We start from the raw sequence: 17,170 nt of genomic DNA, 5'->3' as shown, positions 1-17,170 counted from the left end.
CAGGTTAAACTGTAGCAGTGCTGGTTTATTGGCAAACATGAAGAAGGCTTGAATTATCCCTGTGCATCTGTCTCAGCACTGCTAACTGTTGTTGGAAACCCTTTCTGAGACCTTACCAATGTCCCATCATACAGGTGCCCCTCCTGATGGTTACTCACTTATACAGTGCACGACCTCTGGCACAAACCGGGTAATGTACGTGTTGTGGCCTGTGCAGATCACATAAGAACTGTAAGAGACGAGTGGTCTGTTTCAGCTTAGTGAATTTGTGACAAATTAGCTTTGACTAATACTGTTAATTTGTTCTTTTGCCATGATATTTAAGGTATTCTGGTCTATGGTTTTAAGTCTTTTTATAGTATAAGCAGTAAAACACCAAAGGGTAAGTATCTGAAACTCCGGGGAAACATAAATAGAGTAGCACTGTAACCGCACAATGACAATAACGAGCACTATTTGTGCATAATATGTAATGGTGTGTAATATATTACATTGTTTGTGACCCTTTTTTGTTTTGTTATCCTGAGTTTTTGGTTTATTTTTAAAAGGTTTGTTGGATTTTAATAGCTTAGAAACTACAAAAAAAAACACCAGAGCTTCTTTTTAATATATTCACATTGCACATAGTTGCTTGTTTAGCTAAATAGCAATGCTCTCTTTTAGACCGAAACATCTCTATTTTTCTTTCAAAAGTTCCATTCTTTTATCGGGGCTGCAAACACCTTGTGTGTACAAGACTGTTCTTCTATCTTGTTACAGAATAACATCAGCCAAGTCTGAACATTTTAAAGCAAATTAACATCTTGTTTGCTGCAACAGTATTTTTTAATAGCCAAACTCCAACCACTGTGCTTTACTTAGAGGAAAAGACAAGGCTATGGTCAAGTGTTAGTTTTGACTGCATTGATTTCTACTTGTTAAATGCTAAAACAATTATGGAAAGATATGTATCACAGTTAGCCCTAGGAAGTCTACATTGTGCATTTCCAGTTCTGCAAATTAGATTTTTTTTTTTTATTTTACTATGAACAATATTTTATATTAAAATCACTCTTAAGGCAACACCACTTACAACTATCTGTTCCTCTGTATGCATTATGATTATACATTTAAACTTATATTGTATTAATTGGTTTATTGTAGGGAGTTGTTTGCACTCTCATACATATGTTATTGATTTCCTTATAATCTGATTGAGTTAATGTATCTTTGCCCATATTCATTGATTGGGTGCCATTATAAATTGAAATCTTCTTCCAAGCTTTTTGATTGAGGATGTAGAAAACGTTGCAGAGCAAATGCATTGGTCGAGATGAAAGGTTTCCTGAAACCCTAGCTTTGTTTGCTTTGCTGATTTTGCACAGTACTGTTTCTATACAAGGACCCAGGGTTTCCATAGGGTTATTTAAGGTGGTGGCAGGCGGTTCTGCAAGCGCGCGTTTGTGGGATCGTGGTGGCGGCAGTGGTGCCGAGGTTGGAGAGTATGCTTTTCAGCAACTTGTGTGTTCATTGCCAGTAGCCACAAGAGGCGTGAAAAAGCAAAGTCAGAGAAGATTTCACCTCCAAAAATCTGAACTTAATCATCAGATGTTTGTAATTTCTAAAGCACAGTGAGCCTTTTTTTTTTTTTTTAAACGGAGCTCCCAAATTTAAAGCAACCAATATTAGACAACCCATAGAGGCTATACAAATCCATCTGGTGCACGTCATGCAACTTAGATACTTGTGCTACACACTTTACAGCTCTCTTATACCAAGTCATGAAGTATCTGTTTAAGTAACATCTCTCAACGCCTGTATACACCTTAGATCTGACTTTTGATATTATAGGGATTGGTCAGTTTGGTGCTTTTATTTTAAAGAAATCAGTTCTTTCTATAGATCTCAAAAACGTTTTTTTTTATTGCCAATTTTCTATTTTGCATCAGAACAGCAATCTCTAAATAAAATAAATAGATGAACATATCCTTAAAAATACAGGGTAATTTTCTTGACAGTAATATAATACAGTAAACACAAATCCTCATTGGAAATAGAAGAAAGCCCCTCTTAAAGGGATGTTAAAAAAAAAAGCCAATTTATTTTCATGATTAAGCATTCAATTAAACAAAATTACTACTTCTATTAAATTTCTATTGTTTTCTTGATATCCTTTGCTGAAAAGCAGATGTGCATGCTCCTAAGCCTACCTAAGTATGGCAACAGTTTTGCAAGAATGATTTTAACTAACTTTCCTTCCTAATGGGAAAAAGTCCACAGCCGCTTTCATTACTTGTGGGAAATAAGAACCTGGCCACCAGGAGGAGGCAAAGATACACCAGCCAAAGGCTTAAATACTCCTCCCACTTCCCCTATCCCCCAGTCATTCATTGCCTTTTGTCCCAGGAGGTTGGCAGAGAAGTGTCAGAAGTTTTATTTTTTAAAGAAAATACTTTAGTGTGTCTCTCATGGAGGGTAGTACTCTTCGCAATGGAACAGGAGTTTTAAGTAGTCCTGTTAGTCTCTCAGTGAGGGCCTGGGTGAATGTTAGAGTCCGGAGATGCAGTGGGAGTTCTCTCTGCGATACCACCCCGATTCGTATTAACAGCTCCTCTAGCACTTGGTGTTGCCGACCCTTCGCTTTGCTACCTGCTGTCTTCTCTCAAGTACATGACGGAGGCAACGCTACTATCCGTCGCACTTGAAGGGCCGTGTTCCTGTTCCACAGTGTAGATTCTGGTAAGATCGTTTAATTTTAACACTATGAATGTTATGTTATGTGACAGATAGGTATGGGTCTCGGTGAGATTCCTCTGTTCGGATCTGGGAATCATGGTATAATTCCTTCCTTAGGGGGGATTTGTGAACAGGGTGGGGTTCCTTAATCATATTTCTTATGTGATCTCCCTGCTTTGTGTAGTGGGTATTAGCTCTGGAGCGGAGACAGGAGAATTGCTTGAAGGATTTAGTGGGGTTTAGTTGCCGCCTTTTTCTGGGGCGCTTTTTTGGACTTTACGGTTCACCTTTTGAATGGGCGTTGTTATGCTGGGTTTGTTACGCTTCCGCATTCCTGACCGTGTGGCGATGAAGATTTTCTGCTTTGTTTGGTTCTGGTCATAGGAGGTGGTGAGTGCCCCAGCCATTGTGGGTGTCAGGTGCCGTTTGTTTTTTTATATTGTCCTAATTTTATCTTTGGTTTTAACCATGGAGGATTCTGATGCTGAGACTGTCGTTGTTTCTAATTCCAATTCTTCCTCTTGTGAGGAAGGTGCTTCGGGCCCCACTGACACAGGTTTATCAGTCTTATCTCTTGTGCCTTCTTAGAGCACCTGGTTCCTCTGGCTCGGGGAACCAGTAGCCTATTGAGCCATCAGCCTCTGGGGGCTCTGTCTCTCAAGCGGTGGACTCCCAACAGCACCCTTCCTCTACATTTGTGGGTAACCCTAATGTTAATTCTCCCTCCGCACAGGGTGGTTTGTTTCCCCTGGAGATGGCGGGTCATTTCTGCTTCAATATATTGATGGCTCTGGTTCGCCTGCAGGATCCTGAGCTTTCTGAGCGGTTGTGTTCTTGCCCGATTATCCCGGGTGTCCAGACTTCGGGTGGGTCTATTCAGTTACCTCCAGGGGTGAATATTCCTCCATGTTGCACCTTTCGTTATCGGATCGCGCGGCTGCACGTTCTACTCCGTCGTCTTTTCGACTTATTGGGGATCCTCTCCTCTATCAGTCGGGGAATGTGAAATCGAATGGTGCTTCAAGCTAGACTATTTGGGATGTTGATCGTCTCCTGTTGGTTGCTCATGTCCTTTCTTAGATTTTTTTTTTTGGCGGATGCCTTCGGGCTGCCTTCTTTTCTTTCATCCGGTTAGGATATTTATTTTTTTGATTATTTCCTCGGGAATTTCTGGGATGGACTTGCTTTTTGTTACTTCCTTGGAAGTTGTTTATGGACTGTTGAGTCCGGAATTTGTGTGCACTTTGTTGTGCTGTCAGTGACGCCTGTTGCGCCTGGCAGGTCCAGCGGGACCTTATGCGTTTTGTTTTATTGTTTGTTTTCACAAACTACTCTATATATCTACATCCAGGCCTTCGGGTCCGCATACCGGGAGAGATTGGGCATGCTACTCTCTTCCTGGGGCTTGGTCGGTGGATTCCGCCGTGTTGCTTTGGTTCTCCTTTCAGCGGCGGCGCCTTCTCTGCTAGGGCGGTTTTTGGGCCTTGGTCTTCTTGCTACCCTTTGGGTGGTTTTAGGGTCTCTGGACCTCGTTGCGTTCCGCTTTTAATAGATCCTCTTCGGGGATTAGCGGTGAAGCGCTTGACGGTATGCAAGTTATAGCGGGATCATGCCTGCATTCTCTGTGATCCGGCAGCGGTGCTGTGGGGTGGCTAGCCTGTGACTTGCCACGTGGGGGCCTTGTTCGCCTTTTTCGATGCTGGAGGTCTCTTCTAGCTGGAACCCGGTTTTATTGGGGTCGCCTTGTTCGTTTTGGTCCTGTTTCTGTTTTTTTCCAGAATTTTATCCAACCTCTTAGGGTCGGGCGCCGATGTGGGACCCCAGTTTCTGAGTGTCGCAGAGTTTTGCTCTTTGTCGTGGGTTCTATCGCCTTGAGATCGGTTCTGCGTTTTTTCATGGTCCTTTCTTAGGTTTTTGCTAGATTTCCCTTTTTTTCGGGTTCCTTCCTCGGGTGAGGAGTGTCTGACCGGAATTTTGGTCGGGGTCCTTTTCTTCAGGTCTATTCGTGGATCTGGGATTTGGCTGTGGTTCCGGGTGGTGTTGGTATAGTTCTTTCTATGCTTGTCACAGTTTTTCCCTCTGGTGTTCGGGTTGTGGCTGTAAGGGGTTCTTCCTTTTCTCTCTTTGGAGTGTCTGGTCCCCTTCTTATGGCTGCTCGGGGCCTTTGAGTTCTGGACTTCCTTTGGGGGTCTGTTGTTCTGGTGCTCTAACCTTGCATCAGCATCCTGTGTCATGCGTTGGTAGGGTCACTTTGCCCTCATATCTTCCCCACCGGTATCTGCTGTGGGGCCCTGAGATTGCTACCTCGGGTAGTCTCTGCTCCTTTGGGGGCTGGCTCATTTTGGGTTAGTTTTGACCCCTGTGTCGAGTTTTTTGTCCGGAGGGGGGGGGGCCATGGTTTCCGTTGTCCTCCATCTTCCCTTGGGAGACTTTTTTTTTTCTCTGGGGGTGTGTTCCTTTTGACCCTGGTTCAGGGATGGAGATGCCCTTGGGAATGGACTTCTGGGTTTGGTGTTCCACTGGTTCTGGTGGGACTCTGCCCGTGTTTCTGGTCACTCTTTCGAGGTGGCTGGTAGTGTTCCTCCCTCTCATTCTAGGGGGGGTGGGACTCTGTCCCTGGACTTTTTACTGTTGTTGACAGGTTGTTTTTTTTTCCGTGTGTGGGCGGTCCTCGTTGCGGCGGTTCTGCGGTTGTAGAGGATGTCAATGTTTCTCTCAGGATCCTAAGCTGTGATTCTGGACATCTTTTGACTTTTCAGCTGTCTCTGTTTCTTTTGGATACAGTGGGTCCCTGTTGAGGTGCTCTCGGGGGGGTTTAGATCTCTGATGTTTCCCTCCATTGAGGGGTGTTTTGTCTAGGAACTTGGTTTTTGCTGGTTCCGTTTCTCTTTGGTTCCCTACAGCTTGCGAGCTGGACAAGGTTTTTTTTCCCCTTTGTCTGTGGCTGCACTATAGCGTGCTACTTAGTCGTCTGTGCGGTTTTCTGTGTTGTTCTCTTTCGGTCTCTGACTTGGTCATGTTTGACTGATGATGCCCTTTTTTCTGACATTTTGTGAGGCTTTCTGGAGTCTCCCGAGCTAGTCTGCCCTGTCTTTTGGAAGACAGGGTTCTCGTTAAGTTATCCCTCTACCTTGCTTCTTCCTTTATGGAGTTGTTGGTCAGGGTTCCCTTTTGGGGGCGTGTGTATGGGATTGGCCTTTGGCGATTTTGAGTCCTGTTGGCTCGGTGGTGTTGCATGTGGTTTTTACCCATGCTTGGGACTGTCGTTTGTGTTCTTGGGGCCCTTTTTTATTCATGTTTTTCCTCCCTGCTTTTGGATAAAGCAGAACTTAATTTATGGTATGTGGTTCAGTCCTGGTGCCCTCAGTTTGGGCCGCCTCTAACCCTCCCGTTCTTGGCATTCAGTGTCCTCTTTGGCTTGGGTATAATTTTCCCACAAGTAATGAATGCACCTGTGGACTCTTTCCCATTAGGAAGAAAAACCTAAATTATGCTTACCTGATAATTTCATTTTCTTCCATGGGAAAGAGTCCACAGCCCCCGCATGTTTTTTAAAAGGGATTTTTCGTTTATAGTCTTCTGGCACCCTTTCACCTTGATATTTCTTCCACTGATCCTTGTTCCTTGGCAGAATGACTGGGGGATAGGGCAAGATGGATGAGTATTTAAGCCTTTGGCTGGTGTGTCTTTACCTCCTCCTGGTGGCCAGGTTCCCACAAGTAATGAATGCGGCTGTAAATTATCAGGTAAGCATAATTTACGTTTTTGCGCTTTAGATAGTAGCAGTATTTGCACAATGTATTACAGTGTTGGAAGCATATTCCAAAACTGTTGCTATATTGTGCTCCAGAATGTACATGATTCTTAGCCTATCTAGGTATGCTCCTCAATAAAGGATAATGGAGAATCATAAAAATAAAACACATTTTGGGTTTCATGTCCTTTTGAAGTTAAACAATTTACCACTAATATTTAAATATTTTTGCTCCCTTTAAAACTAGTAATTTATGCAAACTAGTTATTTTCTCAGTATAATATATTTCTCCAACATAGGTGTGTCCGGTCCACGGCGTCATCCTTACTTGTGGGATATTCTCTTCCCCAACAGGAAATGGCAAAGAGCCCAGCAAAGCTGGTCACATGATCCCTCCTAGGCTCCGCCTACCCCAGTCATTCTCTTTGCCGTTGTACAGGCAACATCTCCACGGAGATGGCTTAGTGTTTTTTAGTGTTTAACTGTAGTTTTTATTATTCAATCAAGAGTTTGTTATTTTGAAATAGTGCTGGTATGTACTATTTACTCAGAAACAGAAAAGAGATGAAGATTTCTGTTTGTATGAGGAAAATGATTTTAGCAACCGTAACTAAAATCCATGGCTGTTCCACACAGGACTGTTGAGAGCAATTAACTTCAGTTGGGGGAACAGTGTGCAGTCTCTTGCTGCTTGAGGTATGACACATTCTAACAAGACGATGTAATGCTGGAAGCTGTCATTTTCCCTATGGGATCCGGTAAGCCATGTTTATTACGATCGTAAATAAGGGCTTCACAAGGGCTTATTAAGACTGTAGACTTTTTCTGGGCTAAATCGATTCATTATTAACACATATTTAGCCTTGAGGAATCATTTTATCTGGGTATTTTGATATAATAATATCGGCAGGCACTGTATTAGACACCTTATTCCTTAGGGGCTTTCCCAAAGCATAAGCAGAGCCTCATTTTCGCGCCGGTGTGGCGCACTTGTTTTTGAGAGGCATGGCATGCAGTCGCATGTGAGAGGAGCTCTGATACTTAGAAAAGACTTTCTGAAGGCGTCATTTGGTATCGTATTCCCCTTTGGGCTTGGTTGGGTCTCAGCAAAGCAGATACCAGGGACTGTAAAGGGGTTAAAGTTTAAAACGGATCCGGTTCCGTTATTTTAAGGGTTAAAGCTTCCAAATTTGGTGTGCAATACTTTTAAGGCTTTAAGACACTGTGGTGAAAATTTGATAAATTTTGAACAATTCCTTCATGTTTTTTCGCAATTGCAGTAATAAAGTGTGTTCAGTTTAAAATTTAAAGTGACAGTAACGGTTTTATTTTAAAACGTTTTTGTACTTTGTTATCAAGTTTATGCCTGTTTAACATGTCTGAACTACCAGATAGACTGTGTTCTGAATGTGGGGAAGCCAGAATTCCTATTCATTTAAATAAATGTGATTTATGTGATAATGACAATGATGCCCAAGATGATTCCTCAAGTGAGGGGAGTAAGCATGGTACTGCATCATTCCCTCCTTCGTCTACACGAGTCTTGCCCACTCAGGAGGCCCCTAGTACATCTAGCGCGCCAATACTCCTTACTATGCAACAATTAACGGCTGTAATGGATAATTCTGTCAAAAACATTTTAGCCAAAATAAACACTTGTCAGCGTAAGCGCGGCTGCTCTGTTTTAGATACTGAAGAGCATGACGACGCTGATATTAATATCTCTGAAGGGCCCCTAACCCAGTCTGATGGGGCCAGGGAGGTTTTGTCTGAGGGAGAAATTACTGATTCAGGGAACATTTCTCAACAGGCTGAACCTGATGTGATTGCATTTAAATTTAAGTTGGAACATCTCCGCATTCTGCTTAAGGAGGTATTATCCACTCTGGATGATTGTGACAAGTTGGTCATCCCAGAGAAACTATGTAAAATGGACAAGTTCCTAGAGGTGCCGGGGCTCCCAGAAGCTTTTCCTATACCCAAGCGGGTGGCGGACATTGTTAATAAAGAATGGGAGAGGCCAGGTATTCCTTTCGTCCCTCCCCCCATATTTAAAAAATTGTTTCCTATGGTCGACCCCAGAAAGGACTTATGGCAGACAGTCCCCAAGGTCGAGGGAGCGGTTTCCACTTTAAACAAACGCACCACTATACCCATAGAGGATAGTTGTGCTTTCAAAGATCCTATGGATAAAAAATTAGAAGGTTTGCTTAAAAAGATGTTTGTTCAGCAGGGTTACCTTCTACAACCAATTTCATGCATTGTCCCTGTCGCTACAGCCGCATGTTTCTGGTTCGATGAGCTGATAAAGGCGGTCGATAGTGATTCTCCTCCTTATGAGGAGATTATGGACAGAATCAATGCTCTCAAATTGGCTAATTCTTTCACCCTCGACGCCACTTTGCAATTGGCTAGGTTAGCGGCTAAGAATTCTGGGTTTGCTATTGTGGCGCGCAGAGCGCTTTGGTTGAAATCTTGGTCGGCTGATGCGTCTTCCAAGAACAAGCTACTTAACATTCCTTTCAAGGGGAAAACGCTGTTTGGCCCTGACTTGAAAGAGATTATCTCTGATATCACTGGGGGTAAGGGCCACGCCCTTCCTCAGGATCGGCCTTTCAAGGCAAAAAATAAACCTAATTTTCGTCCCTTTCGTAGAAACGGACCAGCCCAAGGTGCTACGTCCTCTAAGCAAGAGGGTAATACTTCTCAAGCCAAGCCAGCTTGGAGACCAATGCAAGGCTGGAACAAAGGAAAGCAGGCCAAGAAACCTGCCACTGCTACCAAGACTGCATGAAATGTTGGCCCCCGATCCGGGACCGGATCTGGTGGGGGGCAGACTCTCTCTCTTCGCTCAGGCTTGGGCAAGAGATGTTCTGGATCCTTGGGCGCTAGAAATAGTCTCCCAAGGTTATCTTCTGGAATTCAAGGGACTTCCCCCAAGGGGGAGGTTCCACAGGTCTCAGTTGTCTTCAGACCACATAAAAAGACAGGCATTCTTACATTGTGTAGAAGACCTGTTAAAAATGGGAGTGATTCATCCTGTTCCATTAAGAGAACAAGGGATGGGGTTCTACTCCAATCTGTTCATAGTTCCCAAAAAAGAGGGAACGTTCAGACCAATCTTAGATCTCAAGATCTTAAACAAGTTTCTCAAGGTTCCATCGTTCAAGATGGAAACCATTCGAACTATTCTTCCTTCCATCCAGGAAGGTCAATTCATGACCACGGTGGATTTAAAGGATGCGTATCTACATATTCCTATCCACAAGGAACATCATCGGTTCCTAAGGTTCGCATTCCTGGACAAACATTACCAGTTCGTGGCGCTTCCTTTCGGATTAGCCACTGCTCCAAGGATTTTCACAAAGGTACTAGGGTCCCTTCTAGCTGTGCTAAGACCAAGGGGCATTGCTGTAGTACCTTACTTGGACGACATTTTGATTCAAGCGTCGTCCCTTCCTCAAGCAAAGGCTCACACGGACATCGTCCTGGCCTTTCTCAGATCTCACGGATGGAAAGTGAACGTGGAAAAGAGTTCTCTATCCCCGTCAACAAGGGTTCCCTTCTTGGGAACAATTATAGACTCCTTAGAAATGAGGATTTTTCTAACAGAGGCCAGAAAAACGAAACTTCTAGACTCTTGTCGGATACTTCATTCCGTTCCTCTTCCTTCCATAGCTCAGTGCATGGAAGTGATCGGGTTGATGGTAGCGGCAATGGACATAGTTCCTTTTGCGCGCATTCATCTAAGACCATTACAACTGTGCATGCTCAGTCAGTGGAATGGGGACTATACAGACTTGTCTCCGAAGATACAAGTAAATCAGAGGACCAGAGACTCACTCCGTTGGTGGCTGTCCCTGGACAACCTGTCACAAGGGATGACATTCCGCAGACCAGAGTGGGTCATTGTCACGACCGACGCCAGTCTGATGGGCTGGGGCGCGGTCTGGGGATCCCTGAAAGCTCAGGGTCTTTGGTCTCGGGAAGAATCTCTTCTACCGATAAATTTTCTGGAACTGAGAGCGATATTCAATGCTCTCAAGGCTTGGCCTCAGCTAGCGAGGGCCAAGTTCATACGGTTTCAATCAGACAACATGACAACTGTTGCGTACATCAACCATCAGGGGGGAACAAGGAGTTCCCTAGCGATGGAAGAAGTGACCAAAATCATTCTATGGGCGGAGTCTCACTCCTGCCACCTGTCTGCTATCCACATCCCAGGAGTGGAAAATTGGGAAGCGGATTTTCTGAGTCGTCAGACATTGCATCCGGGGGAGTGGGAACTCCATCCGGAAATCTTTGCCCAAGTCACTCAGCTGTGGGGCATTCCAGACATGGATCTGATGGCCTCTCGTCAGAACTTCAAAGTTCCTTGCTACGGGTCCAGATCCAGGGATCCCAAGGCGGCTCTAGTGGATGCACTAGTAGCACCTTGGACCTTCAAACTAGCTTATGTGTTCCCGCCCTTTCCTCTCATCCCCAGGCTGGTAGCCAGGATCAATCAGGAGAGGGCGTCGGTGATCTTGATAGCTCCTGCGTGGCCACGCAGGACTTGGTATGCAGATCTGGTGAATATGTCATCGGCTCCACCTTGGAAGCTACCTTTGAGACGAGACCTTCTTGTTCAGGGTCCGTTCGAACATCCGAATCTGGTTTCACTCCAGCTGACTGCTTGGAGATTGAACGCTTGATTTTATCGAAGCGAGGGTTCTCAGATTCTGTTATCGATACTCTTGTTCAGGCCAGAAAGCCTGTAACTAGAAAGATTTACCACAAAATTTGGAAAAAATATATCTGTTGGTGTGAATCTAAAGGATTCCCTTGGGACAAGGTTAAGATTCCTAGGATCCTATCCTTCCTTCAAGAAGGATTGGAAAAAGGATTATCTGCAAGTTCCCTGAAGGGACAGATTTCTGCCTTGTCGGTGTTACTTCACAAAAAACTGGCTGCTGTGCCAGATGTTCAAGCTTTTGTTCAGGCTCTGGTTAGAATTAAGCCTGTTTACAAACCTTTGACTCCTCCTTGGAGTCTCAATTTAGTTCTTTCAGTTCTTCAGGGGGTTCCGTTTGAACCCTTGCATTCCGTTGATATTAAATTATTATCTTGGAAAGTTTTGTTTTTAGTTGCAATTTCTTCTGCCAGAAGAGTTTCAGAATTATCTGCTCTGCAGTGTTCTCCTCCTTATCTGGTGTTCCATGCAGATAAGGTGGTTTTACGTACTAAACCTGGTTTTCTTCCAAAAGTTGTTTCTAACAAAAACATTAACCAGGAGATTATCGTACCTTCTCTGTGTCCGAAACCAGTTTCAAAGAAGGAACGTTTGTTGCACAATTTGGATGTTGTTCGCGCTCTAAAATTCTATTTAGATGCTACAAAGGATTTTAGACAAACATCTTCCTTGTTTGTTGTTTATTCCGGTAAAAGGAGAGGTCAAAAAGCAACTTCTACCTCTCTCTCTTTTTGGATTAAAAGCATCATCAGATTGGCTTACGAGACTGCCGGACGGCAGCCTCCCGAAAGAATCACAGCTCATTCCACTAGGGCTGTGGCTTCCACATGGGCCTTCAAGAACGAGGCTTCTGTTGATCAGATATGTAGGGCAGCGACTTGGTCTTCACTGCACACTTTTACCAAATTTTACAAGTTTGATACTTTTGCTTCTTCTGAGGCTATTTTTGGGAGAAAGGTTTTGCAAGCCGTGGTGCCTTCCATTTAGGTGACCTGATTTGCTCCCTCCCTTCATCCGTGTCCTAAAGCTTTGGTATTGGTTCCCACAAGTAAGGATGACGCCGTGGACCGGACACACCTATGTTGGAGAAAACAGAATTTATGTTTACCTGATAAATTACTTTCTCCAACGGTGTGTCCGGTCCACGGCCCGCCCTGGTTTTTTAATCAGGTCTGATAATTTATTTTCTTTAACTACAGTCACCACGGTACCATATGGTTTCTCCTATGCAAATATTCCTCCTTAACGTCGGTCGAATGACTGGGGTAGGCGGAGCCTAGGAGGGATCATGTGACCAGCTTTGCTGGGCTCTTTGCCATTTCCTGTTGGGGAAGAGAATATCCCACAAGTAAGGATGACGCCGTGGACCGGACACACCGTTGGAGAAAGTAATTTATCAGGTAAACATAAATTCTGTTTTTATAGCTGTCATGATCTGTAAGATGCCAATACAGGTGGTCCTTGTTTTACAACGGTTCAATTTGCACCGTTTCAGAATAACAACCTTTTTTCAGTCATGTCACTGCTATTGAAAAGCATTGAGAAGCAGTGCATTGATTAAAATAGCCAGTAGGTGGAGCTGTCCACTTGTATTGCAGCAAAGATATGCAAGCCAAGCAGGCTGAAATTAATCCGTTTAACCAGACCTGAGCTATCGAGCAGCTTGCAAAGGAACAAGATCTTCCTTTCTATAAATCAGTCCAGATTGGAATGCATAGAAAGAACTGTTTGCAGAAAAATGCAAGTAAAGTCTGTGTTGTGTGATTATTCTATTAGGTTTATAATGCTGTTTAGCAAATGTTTTTGTTCATTTAACTTAGTTTAATTATATATTCTGTGTTGTGTGATTATTTTATTAGGTTTATAATGCTGTTTAGCATTTAAAGTCTTCATTTCAAAGCTTTAAAAATAATGTATTAGGTGTTACTTATGCCAATTTTGAGAGGGGCCTGGAACCTAACTCCCTCACTTCCCATTGACTTACATTATAAACTGGGTTTCAATTTACAACGGTTTCAATTTACAACCATTCCTTCTGGAACCTAACCCCGGCGTAAACTGAGGGCTACCTGTACTTTAATTTTTACATTAACAGCAAGCCCGAAATAATTGATTTTTGGTGAAAATGTTTTAGTTATCAAGTGTAAGATCTAAATACATGTTGTTGTATTGCAATTAATAAAAGCTCTTAAGTGAATATGGGGGGGGGTATATGTATTTGTGTGTTTGTGTGTGTGTGTGTGTATATATATATATATATATATATATATATATATATATATATATATATAGTTTATTTATTTTCAGGGTGTTGATTTTGAACAAGTAGTAAAATAAATTACATCATTTTACATTCCTTTTTTAACGTCAGCGTTATTTGACATTTAAAAACAAGGTGATTTTATATATGTTTTATAAGTATTAAAATTGTCATTTTGTTGGCAAGACTGCATTATTTTGTGTTCACAGAGTAGTCCGTGTGACACCTTTTGCTATAGCCAGTTAAAAGCAGCTATAAATGTTCTTCTACATTTGTCAAGCAATCACTGTGCAGTGTGTAGAAGTGTTAGACTTACGAATTCCGCAAGATGCGCTGCAAACCCCTCTGGGGCAGTGTTTTTTTTTTATTTTATTATTTTACATAAAAAATAATTACAAAATTAATTTGCTTTTTTTTTACTATGCATAATTAGACATATGATGGGAAATACATTTTGAGTTTAGGTTCTGATTATTGTTTTATTAATCCTGAAAGCTATTTATTTTCCCCAAAATAGTACATTATTGTTTGTTTTTGCACAAAATAAATAAATTTGCACAGTTCTGCATTTAAACCTTGCAGAAGTCAACTTTGGGCACCATAAAGCACAATAATTTGCAAAGTAACCATAATTCACAGCATATTTGTATATTCATGGCCATGACAAAAACTAGCTTGAGCACATTAGCCCATACAGGGGGTGCAAAACTGAGCACACAGCATTTGTAGTTAATGAGCAATGTGTTCTGTAGGTATGCCAGCAGCATCTCTTGTGACACCTGCTGATGTCATCAAAACCAGACTGCAGGTCGCAGCTCGAGCTGGCCAGACCACTTACAGTGGAGTCATAGACTGCTTTAGGAAAATACTGAGAGAGGAAGGCCATAGGGCTCTCTGGAAAGGAGCTGGCGGTAAGTCATTTTATTTTTTTATGTTCTATGTATTTATGTTCTGAACGTAAAACTAATATTTATTCTTATGTTCTATTAAGCTCGTGTCTTCAGATCGTCTCCTCAGTTCGGTGTGACGTTGGTCACTTATGAGCTGCTCCAGAGATGGTTCTATGTTGACTTTGGTGGAGTGTAAGTCCCTTCATTCTTCTTTCTGTGATATATATTGTCACCAGGTTAAAAAGGACGTGCATAAAAATTTACTATCTTCCACATATTCTCTCATATTATGATTTTGATTAATTACAAATGCTTTGCGTCTCTATATCTTATTTCTGACACTCTGTATGTCTCTCAGAGGAGGAAGGATCCAACTCTTATTCCAAACTATTTGCTTTTCTTTAATAGCCAGCATCAGTTTCACACCCTTCTTGCATCTACCTTCTGTACTGTATTCAACCCCATGTTAAGGACATTCTAGATCAGGGGTGCTCAACTTTGGCACTCCAGAGGTTTTTGAACTACATTTCCCATGAGGCTTAGCAGTTTACTAAACCAGCATAAGGTGTCTGAACATCATGGGGAATGCTGGCTGTGGATCACAGGAAATGTAGTTCCAAAACCTCTGAAGTGCCAAGGTTGAGCACCACTGTTTTAGATCATTAGTATGCCTGGTATGTTTTGTCTAATTGACTGTAAAAAGTAATTTTAATGTTTATTTTTTTTCTCCAATAACAGTAAACCAAGTGGATCTGAGCCTGTCCCTAAATCCAGAATCACACTACCAGCTCCAAACCCTGATCATGTCGGTGGATTTAAATTAGCAGTTGCTACTTTTGCAGGGATTGAAAGTAAATTTGGACTCTACCTTCCACGATTTCAGTCTACACCTCCTACCTCAAAGCCAGCTATTGGAGCTAGCCCTTAACAAGACACCAGCAGAATGGGGGGATTCTTAGTGGCTTGTGGAAAATGTTACAGGCTTCAGTTTTTCTTTTGACTGTCATCTTTTATGCTAGAAATCATTTCTTGAAATTTTATGGCTTTCACATTTTAACCTGTAATCTTTGTGCTTCCTAATCATCCTATGTTGCAATAGTTTTCTGTGGGCTTAAACACATGAATGTATTGGCTGCATTTAAGGATTTTGGATACACTAGGTCAAATGTCATACCTTTTTGAATTCAAGGTATGTTTTCCCAACTTCAAATAATGCTCACAAATTTATAAAGTAATCCAATCTTCAGATAAATCATATTATCATATTGTCACAGGAATAGGAATCAGTATTTATGTTCTAATATATTTAACTTGGACCGCAAGTATTTTGTACTCTAATGTGAAATAATGTGTTCTTAGCAAAATAAGCATATTGGTATTTGATAAATTTACAGCTTTCTCCTGATTTGATACTTGATCAATACACCAAATATCTGTACAAGAATTTACATTTACATATTTCTATTGATAAAGTGTTTGATAAAATAATCTTTTTGTGGCATGTTGCTAATCTAGATATGATTGATGACCATGGTACCGCTGCAGTATGTAATGCCTCAATACATGCAAGGTTAATTGTTACATCTATATTTAAAAAAAAGAAATCTGTAGCAGCCAACATTGACAGAATGTTTGAAATGATTTATACGCACAATGAATATCTGGATTGTATAATGTTGTTTTTTTGTTTTTTTTCCTTCAGCTCACTCAAAGTTTTATAATTGAAAACACATTTATAACGCACAGCTGTTGTTCTAATTCTAAAAAACTTGTTTCATCCAAGGAAAAGTAGTGCTGTAGTCTGTGCTAAATGTCCCTCCTCTTGGGTTGTTCAGTAGATGCTAAAAGACACCTCTATGACTGAAAAGCACATTAAATGGGCCGGAATGCCAATGAAAATTGGGCCATAAGCCCTATCGGCAAAAAGATATTTGTACAGCAGTTTTCCACAAACTTACAGAGATAATAACTTTTAAATATGTAACTGTTTTTCTGTAGGAAAGGCATTAAGATAATCTACATTCACATTTGAATTATGCACTTCTTTTGATTGCTGCTTAGATTAATAAATAGAAAATCTGCGTACTGTATTTATAACTGCCTTACCTAGTGTATGTAAATTTAATGTGGAATAAATCATCTTGGTCAGAAATAATGTAGATGTATAAAAGATGATCTGTAGTACTGAACAACTTAATGTCCTGTATATCAATATGGATAGTATACTACCTCTGTGATTGTAGAAATATTTTTTTTTCTTGTAGATGCTGGTACAATTATGTCATAAGCTACCAAATAATTTGTCATTTCTTTGGTTATTACTTTGCAGTCTTATCTACATGATGTGCATTCAATAAAATGGAATCAGAATTTGTGGGGGAATACTAATTCTCACTGTTTGAGTTATTTATACAACAGTGGTATACTACAAACACAGTTTACCAGAAGACCAAATACAAATCTGCAATCAATGAAATATATAGTATGCACTAAATATGCCTCATTGTCTGCAATGTAGAAAAAATATATATGTAAGAAATATTTCTTATTGGCCCCCTAAGAAAGTGTATTTTTATCAGTATAACAATAAAATGGTAACTCAAACAGAAAAACACTCCGCGCTAAATAGGCTGCCCTCAAAATTACAACCTCCTGTATACTGGCTACTAATAAATAAATAACAGTCTCAATGTAGGCCAGTGGTTGCAGTCTGTTAATATCAACACAATTGTTCAGATAAAGTACCTCCGTTATACACAGCCTGTCCTCCAAGGAGATAGCAGGCTTGCTCCAATGCTGTACCCTAGAGTTTTTCCGTC

At 41.5% G+C, this 17,170-nt stretch overlaps 1 protein-coding gene across 1 annotated transcript in view; it reads left to right on the top strand.

Annotated features, from left to right (window-relative positions):
* SLC25A13 (solute carrier family 25 member 13) overlaps positions 1-16,733 on the top strand; it is a 396,949-nt gene extending 380,216 nt beyond the window's left edge. The window contains exons 16-18 of the mRNA XM_053714082.1: positions 14,214-14,372; positions 14,453-14,543; positions 15,090-16,733. Of these exons, the coding sequence (XP_053570057.1) occupies positions 14,214-14,372; positions 14,453-14,543; positions 15,090-15,279 (440 nt within the window). The 3' untranslated portion in view covers positions 15,280-16,733. The remainder of the gene's footprint in view (positions 1-14,213; positions 14,373-14,452; positions 14,544-15,089) is intronic.
* Positions 16,734-17,170: the final 437 nt, after the last annotated feature.

The sequence above is a fragment of the Bombina bombina genome, chromosome 5 (genome assembly GCF_027579735.1).
Source record: "Bombina bombina isolate aBomBom1 chromosome 5, aBomBom1.pri, whole genome shotgun sequence".
Lineage (NCBI taxonomy): Eukaryota > Metazoa > Chordata > Amphibia > Anura > Bombinatoridae > Bombina > Bombina bombina.
The sequence above is the reverse complement of the archived record's forward strand: the minus strand, read 5'-3'. Positions and strand labels throughout refer to the sequence as shown.